Source organism: Polypterus senegalus, chromosome 13 (assembly GCF_016835505.1).
Source record: "Polypterus senegalus isolate Bchr_013 chromosome 13, ASM1683550v1, whole genome shotgun sequence".
Taxonomy (NCBI): domain Eukaryota; kingdom Metazoa; phylum Chordata; class Cladistia; order Polypteriformes; family Polypteridae; genus Polypterus; species Polypterus senegalus.
Genome location: NC_053166.1, coordinates 141,365,342 through 141,377,072, shown reverse-complemented (window position 1 = coordinate 141,377,072; position 11,731 = coordinate 141,365,342). Strand labels below are relative to the sequence as shown.

General features: G+C 34.7%; 1 protein-coding gene across 2 annotated transcripts in view; it reads left to right on the top strand.

Annotated features, from left to right (window-relative positions):
• shmt1 (serine hydroxymethyltransferase 1 (soluble)) overlaps positions 1-10,073 on the top strand; it is a 20,097-nt gene extending 10,024 nt beyond the window's left edge. For both annotated transcript variants that reach the window (XM_039775416.1, XM_039775417.1), the window contains exons 4-12: positions 814-929; positions 1,161-1,321; positions 2,629-2,710; positions 4,588-4,800; positions 5,075-5,191; positions 5,984-6,106; positions 6,855-6,971; positions 8,716-8,826; positions 9,220-10,073. In XM_039775416.1, the coding sequence (XP_039631350.1) occupies positions 814-929; positions 1,161-1,321; positions 2,629-2,710; positions 4,588-4,800; positions 5,075-5,191; positions 5,984-6,106; positions 6,855-6,971; positions 8,716-8,826; positions 9,220-9,392 (1,213 nt within the window). In that variant the 3' untranslated portion in view covers positions 9,393-10,073. The remainder of the gene's footprint in view (positions 1-813; positions 930-1,160; positions 1,322-2,628; positions 2,711-4,587; positions 4,801-5,074; positions 5,192-5,983; positions 6,107-6,854; positions 6,972-8,715; positions 8,827-9,219) is intronic.
• Positions 10,074-11,731: the final 1,658 nt, after the last annotated feature.

Here is an 11,731-nt window from a genome sequence, read left to right as displayed (position 1 = left end):
AGAGATTAACCTACAATGGACAGTATACCAGTGCATCATAGGGCAAACTGTTATATACTGTACATACACACAAACCAAAATCCATACAGGGCCAGTTTAGATATGACAGTTAACCTAACACTTTCTATTTAAAAGAAAAACACAATATACGCAGATAAATTGCACATTTCCAGTATTCACAGAAGACTGTGTAAAATGAAACAATTAAAATATCTCTCGGAAATATACATAATAGCATTCTTTTTTCACATAAAGTTTAATGTTAAGTTACAGTGTTTGGTTTTGGTTTTAAAAAGAAAAAAACAATAATATAGCGTGTGTTTACTCTCTAAACAGAACTTAGTTTTTTGTACTGTACTAAATCTGATTTTGCATTCATTTTAAAAGGTTTTTTTCTATTACAGATTCACTGAGAGATGAAGCTTATCTTGATAGTAAATTTCTTTTCTTATAATGTAGGAGTAGACATTGCTATTGAGGAAAAACTAAGAGAATAAGTCTTTGCTCTGCATTTATCAAATATCTTGTTTAAAATGATCAAGTTTCTGTATTGCAGGCATGTATGCAGAATTAATTTATCTTCATTGATTTTGTGTTTTAGTCTAGTTTTGTAAGGTCTGCATATTTAGGGCTGTAATTTCCAAAGAAAATTGGAAACCCAGATCATTTTAAATCTGTTTTTATAGTAAAAATAATTTTATCACAGCTGATCTTTTGAGTGTATAATGCATTTCTGAAAACCATACACTTTCAATAATGTTACATTTAGGTAGGATTTGTTCCATATTACATTTTAATTTGTATATCATATAGATATTATGGAGGCACTGAATTTGTGGACGAGTTGGAAAGACTGTGTCAAAAAAGGGCTTTGGAAGCATATGGCCTGGACCCTGAAAAATGGGGAGTTAATGTCCAGCCTTACTCTGGTAAATCTATTCACACATATTCTAATGTCCCTATATATTTTTTTTATATTTGTACCTGTTAAACTAAAGAACTATTCTTTGGATCATTCTCTTTCAAATGTTTTATTTTGATGTAGACCCCATTTTGAATACCCACTAATATTTTCAATAAACAAAAAAGTAATGTTATTGGAGAAATTATTTTATTGTTTAATTTTTATTTTTTATTTTTTTTTTGTCTTTTTAACATAGGGTCACCAGCAAACTTTGCAGTATATACTGCTTTAGTTGAACCACATGGCAGGATAATGGGATTAGATCTTCCAGATGGTGGCCATTTGACTCATGGATTTATGACCGACAAGAAGAAAATTTCTGCCACTTCCATTTTCTTTGAATCAATGCCATACAAGGTAACTATACTGGAGCAGAAGTGCAAGATGCTATTGAACCAAACCTGTGGAAATGGCATTTATTGTTGCACAACTTACTAAATTGTTAACCCTAAACCAGGATTACTTGTTAAACATGAACATTGATTGATTGAAATTGTTTTTTAAAAATAAATATTTTTAGATCTATTTAATATGGCAGTATCACAGGTTTTATTTTGCTTTTGATCAGAACCTGATTAAGCTTATTTGTAATGCAAACAATCTGAGTGATTCCACTTTAATTGAGATGAACAGTTTTTCTTCCCTAGACACCAGAACAATAATACTTTTCAGATAATAGTTTTTAGAGGTAAACTAGTTTTGGTTAAGAATCATCTAGACAGCTTAAATATTTCTTAAGTAATATAGTTAACAGAAATTTATATTCACTATCTAAACAAAAAATACTTCCTGCTAAGCTCTCAACTCCCAAGACACGAGTTTAAAACTATTCTCTTTGTCTCTTTTGAAAGATGACTAAATATGTATATTAACAGGTGAGTAAAGTAGGTCAGGAGCAAAAAGAGAATCCTTTCTTAAACTCTCTGCTTTACTATCCAACCACGCTGCTCCCCCTAAACTCAGTGTTAAAAATCATGGATGCCCTCTTCTGTTTACAAGATACTTGGAAACCTGGTCAAACTGCAGATGGGTAAAAGTCCAGTGCATGAAAGTCCTAGGTCTGTTGCACAGCTGAGAGACCCATTTTGATGGTAACATACTACACAGATATTGAGTCAGGTGTGATATGCAGGAGATGAGGATGACTTAGTAAAGCAGTTAAGAAGAGTAGGTTCATTAAATGCATAAAGCAAGTAAGATGAATTTTACCTATATTTAAGCTATTGGGCGTTTATATAAAAAAAAAAAAAGGTACTGTTACTGTTCATGCACTGAGGTTAGTAACTTTGTCTTTTTTGTTATTGTCCACATTGTGCTCTCCCTGACCAAAGTTACAACTGAGATTAGAATGAGTAAATGTGTGTGTGGAGAGTTGCACAAGGTATTTAAAGCTGAGAGTTAATATAAACATCTGGTAAGAAAAAACATTCTGAGGTAGCTTAGACATGGATTAAAAGTTATAAAATGACTGGATAAATAAGTACACTGTAATGTAAGCCAAAAATGATGATTATGGATGATGTGTGGAGATGCTGGAACAGAAATATTTGGTGCCTCTTACCAGCCTGAGCAAAGAGAGATATAAATGATTATGGCGGTGATGGGGTTTGTGGATGTTAAATTTCTAAATTGTTCTTGACCCCAATAATTTGTTTTATTTTTAGGTACATCCTGACACCGGCTACATTGACTATGATCGACTTGAAGAGAATGCCCGTCTCTTCCACCCTAAAATGATAATTGCAGGTGATGTCTTCTGTTTTTAAAGATGATTAATTATTAAAACTTTTTTGGAGTAATAATGTTAAATTTGTGTTAGTAGGTATCTGTTTCTTTGAAATACTGGTCATTTGTTTTTTTCCTCCAACAATGTTCCATGAAATCGTCATCAGGAAGTATTTGGAAAATATAAGTTAAAAGGATGAATTTATTGTATACAAATAGTTACAAACAATATGCTTGTACACTTACCTTTCCTTTTAAAATTTAAAGTCCAAATTTTCTTGGTCTTGAGCATTTGCTCAATGATGTTTTAACAAACTGCCATTATTTTCCCATGGCTCTTGCAAGTCCCAAGTCAACCTTTATCAAAATAATAATAATTCTTTGCATTTAAATTGCACTTTTCTCACTACTCAAAGGGCCTTGCTCAAGGGCCCAACAGAGCAGAGTCTCTTTTGGCATTTTACGAGATTTGAACCGGCAACCTTCCGATTGCCAGTGCAGATCCCTAGCCTCGGAGCCACCACTCCGCCTGATAAATAAGCATATAAGCACCTCCGGAAGCTCATTAACTACAAAGTGGATGTGGATGGCGTTAGTAAGTGTTCACATCCTTAGAGCTGGTAGGCTCTGAGAATGGAAAAGTTAGTGAAGTAGAAATGTTTTTTGCAGCTGTAAGCTACCAAGAGCATGTGAGTTAAGTTGATATCTGCCTGAATGTGCAAGCTGTGCAGCTGACAGCTTATGTAATTATTCCAGGATGACTTATAATGCAAATCACTTATTTAATTTAAATACATAGTAGTAATAAATAATACATTTTATTTATATAACACTTTCACCATGCTCAATAGACCTTCATTTGAATAAATCATGTTGTTTTTGAACGTTGTGTTATCCTTGTATATATGGGGGTATTAAGAGCTTTGTTTTTTATGAACAAGCATTATTTAATATTAAAGTTGTTTAGGCTACAGTACATATGTTTAATTTTACTTACACACAATTATATTTGGTTGTCTAGAAATGCTATGTTATATGTAACGACTTTTTTTAGTTTTACCTGTAAAATTGGAAAATTAGGTCAGATAAAAGAGGCGATGGAAAGTGTAGCAAAAGACATTGTATGCAGTAGTATTCTACAGTAGTATTACAGTAATATAACAAAACAAAATAGCACAAAAGACAACACTGATCAATAAATTGCCACTTCTGAAATAAAAATTAATCTTCTGAACTTACATAGTTTAATAGTATATCAATGGGTATGCAGTCACTCTCAATTACACTGCACAAGTTTAGACCCCCAAAAACCTAATGGGATGTGTTTGGGAAGGAAAACATTCACACACAAACAAGCTTTTGAGCTGAAGTTGCAGGTCTTCATTTGAAATGCTCAATCACATGTAAAACAGTTTTCTCTGTGTGCACTACTCTGGTTTTTCTGGAAGTATTTAACAGTATTTTCACAAAAAAATGCAAACCTTTTGCCCATTGGGACTGTACAACTGGATGACTTAATGTCATAAAATGAGGGCAATGCAAGATTTTTTCCACAGATGCATTTACTGTAAGTATATATTATGCTAATCACTTACCAGAGTAAGATCTAACTCAAGCACAGCTATCTGTATTTTGAAACATCTACACAGAATTATCATTTTACTTTTTTTTTTGGCTCATTATCCACTTTGTATTAAGTATAGCATCGACATCAATTCAGTAACCTCTGTAAATTTAGACTTGGCCAGTATCCATTGTGTGTTTTTATTTCTATCAATAAACTGGAAATATTATATATTTTTGGAAAACCATGATAACCAGAAATATCAAGTTTTTGCATGTTGTTTTTTATTTCCATATATCCTAATAAATCTATGTGTTTTATCACTTTTATGCAGGTGTGAGCTGTTACTCCCGTAATCTGGATTATGCGAGGATGAGGAAGATAGCTGATGAAAATGGATCTTATCTTTTGGCTGATATGGCTCACATTAGTGGTCTTGTGGCAGCAGGAGTTGTTCCTTCACCATTTGAGTACTGTGACGTTGTTTCAACAACTACACATAAAACTCTGAGAGGTTGCAGGGCAGGCATAATCTTTTACAGAAAAGGTAAAATAAGCATATGTTTTGTCCAGCCCAGCCTTTTTTATTACTAATGTAATGAAATTTTGAAATATAGAAAATAAATATTGTACTTCAAATTCACCTAGATAAAAATCGTCTTAAAGGTTTCTTAAATAATTTTCTTTTTTACAATGTTTTTTTTTTTATCCATATATGGAGGAAGGTATGAAGCTCTAAAATATATAAGTAGAGATTAGTAAAATGTTTTTGATAGTTCACATCTGAGTATTAATTTAATTTCCAACCTCCTGTCTTCAAGGTGTTAAAAGCGTAGACCCAAAGAGTGGTAAGGAAATCTATTATAATCTGGAAGGACCAATCAACCAGGCAGTATTTCCAGGACTGCAGGGTGGCCCACATAACCACGCCATAGCAGGTGTTGAAATTTTCTTTTCTTTCTTTTTTTTTTTTAAGCAATTTCTGTTGTGTATAAACAACATAAGGGATTAATATATTATTTATTATTGCTTTTAAATTTCTATTGTAGTAAATTTCAAATTATATTAAAAACAGAATTGGAAACACCTGTTTGCTTTTATATGACATTGGGTGTTTCTAGTGTTAGTATTTGAAAAACTATACCGGTCAAAATGGGGGCTGTGAAATCTAGTAGAATTTACAGTAGCCACTTTGACCAGACATATAGTGAGTGAATGAGAAGCTGAATCAGGGAAATATTTGCTAACCAAAATGAGGGAAACTAAATAATAATCTATCCTTTCATTGTTGTTATGTTTTAATATCAGAAGCCTACCATTTACAAACACTGTAACTGTAAAATAATATGCTTTTTGATGATGGACAAAGTTGTTTTTTTTTTTGTTTTTTTTCTTGTTTCACCCAGTGTCATAACAGTGCAATTGTACAGCTTTAGTTAACAGCAATCATGGAACAGTTCATCAAGCACCTCAATAGTGTACATGTGACTCTGAGGATGAAGTGTTACAGCTGGAGGAAATCACTTAGCCAGTATAGCTTATTGGGTTATCTAACGTATATGATAAGGTACCCTGTGTCTTTAAATAAATAAAAAGATTAGGCTTTGTTGCAGGCTTCCAGTACCTTCTTGGCAAAATCAGTGAATATTGTACTATTCTTTAATTTCCTCCAGAATTTCTAGGAGTTTGGAATTCTACTAACTGCAGTATTTCTCTTTTTTTTCCCATAGGAATAGCGGTAGCACTGAAGCAAACAATGACCCCAGAGTTCAAAAGATATCAAATGCAAGTGATTGTGAATTGTAAAGCATTGGCAGCTGCTTTGATTGAACTGGGATACAAAATTGTAACTGGTAAATTATTAAATTCAGTGTCTGTTCATTTGTTTTGTAGAACAGTTGTCCAAACAATTTTGTATTTCTACTTCCTTGGGTTATATAACTATCTAGAGAAAATATATATACTTGGTGTTCTAAGAAGTAACCGCTGAAGCTGCAAGTTGTATGCACTGAATGCTTAGAATGTATAGTTTAGGACATACTGGTAAGATCCAGTGAGGATCCCTTACTTTGCTTTTTTAGAAGCTTGTTGCAGTAGTTAACCATTTTTCATATTTTTTTACACAAAATGAGGTAATATTTCTACATTGTATTTTAAGTAAGCAATATTGCTTATATGTTATATCTGTATATAAATCCTCATAGTTTCAGTCATCAACAGTTGTAAGCAGTTCTTCAGATATTAGGATGAACAACATTTTAAGCACTGCTAAACTAGATTATTTTGTATATAATAATGTGTGTTTGTGTGTGTCCTGCGGTGGGTTGGCACCCTGCCCAGGATTGGTTCCTGCCTTGTGCCCTGTGTTGGCTGGGATTGGCTCCAGCAGACCCCCGTGACCCTGTATTCGGATTCAGCGGGTTAGAAAATGGATGGATGGATAATAATGTAAATGTACTTTTCCCCCAATACAGATAAAGCAAAACAACTAAAAAAAAATCAAAAACACATGCATATTGCTGGCATTTTTTTTTTTCTTTTTGTTTGTTTGATTTATTTTTTTTTTCTCCAACCCTTTATTGATTATTCATCTGCAATTAGGTGGCTCAGATAATCATCTTATATTGGTTGACTTACGACCAAAAGGGACTGATGGAGGACGAGCTGAAAAAGTACTTGAGGCCTGCTCTGTTGCTTGCAATAAGAATACCTGTCCAGGTAAGAGTTTTGGTAGACTTTACTGATATTAGAATTTTTTTTTTTGGTTTTGTTTTTAGTGTGAGTGAGTCACATATCTTAAAATTGTTTTTTTTTATTCCTACGCCTTGATTAGACATACAGGAATCAAAGGCAATATATAGCGAGTGAGGGGTGAGAGAGAGAGTGGCACAAAGTGCCATATGTAAAACATTAATTGAAATGTGATACAGGAGCTGTAAAAGTTAACAAACATGGACACATCTCTTCAGGTTGCTTTATTGACTCCCTGGAGCAGCACACATTAAGTACAAATCCTTGATGGCTGCTTACAGAGTAGTCCATGGGCCAGCACCTGTCTGTATGGAAACACGGGTGCAATGTTGCACTCCTTTTCGCCCACTCAGGTCTGCCAGTGAATGGCATCTGGTGATGCCACCTCTGAGTAGCATCAAATCTCAATTTAGACTCTTTTCATATATAGCTTCTAGTTGGTGGAAGGAGCTGCCCACTTCTGGCTAAACTGCTGCCTTCCTCAATGGCTTTTAAGGAGTGAAAACGCTACATTTCTATAAATATCTGTCAAATTGTTAATTAATGTTTTTTGCTCTGTGGATATCAGTTATGTTATTAATTGATAATTCATTGTCCTAACTTTATAACTCTTTACTTTTAGTGATCAACTTTTATAATCCGTTCTTCTAAACTTGTTCAGAACAGTCAATAGACTGATGTTACTCAATTATTTTGACCTCCTTTGTAAGTTGCTTTAAATAAAAGCACCTGCTAAGCAAATAAATGTAAATGTACTTGGAAGTGTGATTGTATTCTATTAGATGGGTGTACGTGTTTCTTTATAGCAGTGCACGCTTTGTTTAAAGATAAGCAATAGGAACAGTCAGTTATAAATTATACAGCCTAACTATGAAGAAAGTACAACAATAGTATACCATTCTCAAACCTGCTTAACCAAGCCAAATGTCAGGACCATGGTCTTGACGGCACTTGGGGACAGGACAGGAGCCTATCTTTAGGATGTGGAAGAAAAATTGAAGTACACATATAAACATCCACGCACTAATTGGGTGCATGCTTTGAACCCAGGGTGTTGGATCTGTGAGGTAATAATGCTATTCAGTAATCCACCATGCTGCCCCCTAAGAAAATAATATCCATCACTTTTCTAATCTGAAACATTTACCATTCCACAAGCACAAGGTACTTGAGCCTCTCCCTACAACATTGTGCTGTGAAACATAGGGAGTACTCTTCCAGGTGTGCACATAATAAAATAATGTCAGGCAGGCCAAAATACCATCTTGGCATTATTTTGGTTTATAAGGAAAACATTAAGTAGGAAGGGATAATTATTGGGAGTAAACATAATACATAGTGAACAGAAGGCACAAATGTAGACATGCCGCCTTTTAGGTTCAACAGTTAAAACTCTTGTCTACTCATTTGGGTGGTTGTCCACATAACCAGATCTGTACCTGCCAACATCTCTGACTTTCTCTCCAAAACATGCCATCTCCCCATTTTTTCATTAAAGCCATTGCCCTGATTTATCACTTGACTACTGAAAGTCTTGCTAGAAGGATGCTCTAAGTTGTATATAGAGGTCACACTGAATCCCTTATCACTTCTGCAGTCAGCATTGTTCACTGAAAACACTTGGCCTTCCTTCCTTGATCTTCCTCTGACAGCCCCTACTGCTACCGCAACAGTAGTATTTCAAATATATTGTAATTACCTCTTTTAACAGGTGACAAAAGTGCTTTGCGTCCCAGTGGTTTAAGATTGGGAACTCCTGCGCTGACATCCAGGGGACTAATGGAAGAGGATTTTAAAAAGGTTGCTATGTTTATTCACAAAGGTATGTCTAACTATAGCAAATATCAATTCTTACAGATTTCTTAAAATATGACATGTTTTCTTCTCTCTTCATGCCTAGTTCAGTTTTACACCTGTGACATTTTTGTTTTCTTGTCGTTCATTGCAGATTATTTATTTTTCATTTGCTGATAATTTTAAAGTTATTGTTACTATAAGCCTAGGTGACATTTTGTAATTTTATGACAAAGCTAGTTGTCTTAATGCTTCTGCCACACACAAGTGATATTAGATTGTAAATTAATTTATTTTGATAAAGATGTGAAAGCGTGAAATTTAGGACTCTTAAAATGTAATGTTTAGCAGTTGCTTTGTTTATATACTGAAAAGATGGTCACTTGCTTAATTTATTAATTAATGTACCATATCCTTCCAGGAATTGAACTAACTCTGGAAATTCAGAACAGTATGAATCCCAAAGCAACACTAAAGGAATTTAAGGAAAAGTTGGCTGGAGATGAAAATTGTCAAATGAAAGTCAATCAGATAAAAGAAGAAGTGGAAAAATTTGCTAGAATGTTCCCAATGCCTGGCCTGACAGACATATAGACCGTTTATATGTCTGCTATAAGCCAAAATAACATTTTAGAACCATATTGATGTGGAACCAAACACCTGATAATGCAGTATGTAATGCTATATTTATTTGTATGTTAATTTCTCTGTCTTTTAAAAATAGTAAAAGAAGCTTTATCTTCTGACCTGACAAATGTTGCCTGCTCATAAGCAGCATTTGTTAAGCAAAGAATTTAATGGGTGTATTTGCCAACATCAGTGCCATGATAATATTGTACACATTACAATCTATAACTTACAAATAAGCATTTAAAGCCGCTACCAAAGAAAAATGCAAGAATACGAAACCGTGCCTTCAAAAATTCCTAGTAAAGGTTGTTTTTGTAAGAATTCCGTTCATTAAATATATGAATATTAATCATTAAATTGTTATACATTAGTAAAACATGAGATGATTAGACATTACTGATTAGCTAACTGATTTATTTGAAGTTCATACTGTAATACAAGTGCTGCTGGTTTATGCACTGTAATTTTAACAAACTGCTGATTTTTCTAATGTACTTGGTTTCTAAATGCCAGCTTTTCTTCATCTGTGAGGTGCATGCCTCCAAACAAATACCATCTTCAATATTTCTCCAAAGTTGATTTAGTAAGTGTTCAATCCACATCATCATGTTCTTGCCAAAGTAATAAATGGGCATGATAACAGTATTTGCATTGTTTCATTTGTTTTGTTTTGAGGTTTATTTATCCAGTGCTGAAACTGGAAGAAAATGGCAAGGTAGCACAGGGAACATTGTCAACTTATGGAACTGAGTTGGTTCCTAAATTTACTAATGTGGACTTATTTGTGATGTTTGGTTCCTAATTTTTCCCATTTTTTTCCCCACTATAGGCTCTAGTTTTCTATATTTACTAGCAAATGAGAATTCACATAGGAAATGGATGAAACTTGGTTATTCTATTGACCTACTGCCTTTGTTACCTTGTCTTGAATATCCCAAAAAAGATTTATGTTCCTTATTTACGGTGTTTACATAGTAAAAACAAAATCATTGATCTAAAATAAATCTGAATATTAGTTGCAGAACTCCGAGTTGATAAAGTCCAACCTCCATTGGTTTGTTTAATGTTAATGTGTATATATCTTGTTTTCATTTTGTCAGTCTGAGGTATTGAATGTTGTGAAGAAACAAAATGAATTTAAAAGATTTTAGCGTAAAGATGCAACATAACAAAATGTGAAAAAGTGAAGGGGTCTAAATACCATCCGAAGGCACTGTAGAAGCTCAATAAATAGCCTTATTATTAAAATGTGCTACATACTGTAAATATTCTCTTCCGAAACTATGACTCAGGTCAGGCACAGTGGTAGATCTGACAGAATTCTGTGCTAAAATCTCCCACAAATGGCAAACATTCTCCTGGATCTCCGTGATGACGATCAGGGCAGCCACGGTTGTTTGGTCCTCGCTAAGTGTCTTGTTTGTTAACTTTGCATTTTGCAACACTATGCGGATTACAAACACACGAGATCAACTCTTATCTGTTGGGTTTGGACTTCTTTTCTCCTCAATTGATTAAGGGCATTAACGTACGGATTTACAGCTTATAAACCCTCCGCCTGCAGACTCGAACTCGCAGCCAGATAACTCGCACCTGAAGCGGAGAAGGGGGAAGCGCGCAGGGTCTCTTGTCTTGCGGTTCAGGAGCCGCACTCAGATCACCGAGGAAAGGAAGGATTATTTTCTCAATTGCTTTGTGGAGACGTGGCTTAATGCATCAGTAGCCGTCTCCGCATTAGAACTGACCGGGGTTTCAGCTTTACGGAGCAGATTGAGATGCTGACATGGCAAAAGGCGGTGGAGTCTGCTTCTACTGTATATTAACAAAATTGGTGCAGTAACTTTTCCATATTATCGAAGCAGCTGCAACCTGGAACTATGTGCCATTACCTGTAAGCCACTCTATTCTCCTTGAGAATTTTCTTCAATAATTATATTTGTCGTTTACAGGCCGCCTGGCGCAAACATGAATGAAGCGCAACAGTAAATTGAAAGACTAAATCACCAGTTTGGAGAACAGCCTATGAGAACTCCCCGATTATTGTGATAGGTGACACAAATAGTGTGACAGTAACATAAATCTAACCATCGAGCTTCCCAGATACAAATGGCTAGTTAAATACCCCACCAGGGACGGAAAGACTTTGGATCACTGCTAATGGGCTGTAAAGGACACATACCGGACTTTACCTCGCGCTCCGCTGTGTATTTCTGACCATGTTATGTTACAGGTGCTACCCACTTGTAAACAAAGCCTAAAATTAACTGAACCGGTAAGAAAATCAATATGCTCATGGACTGATG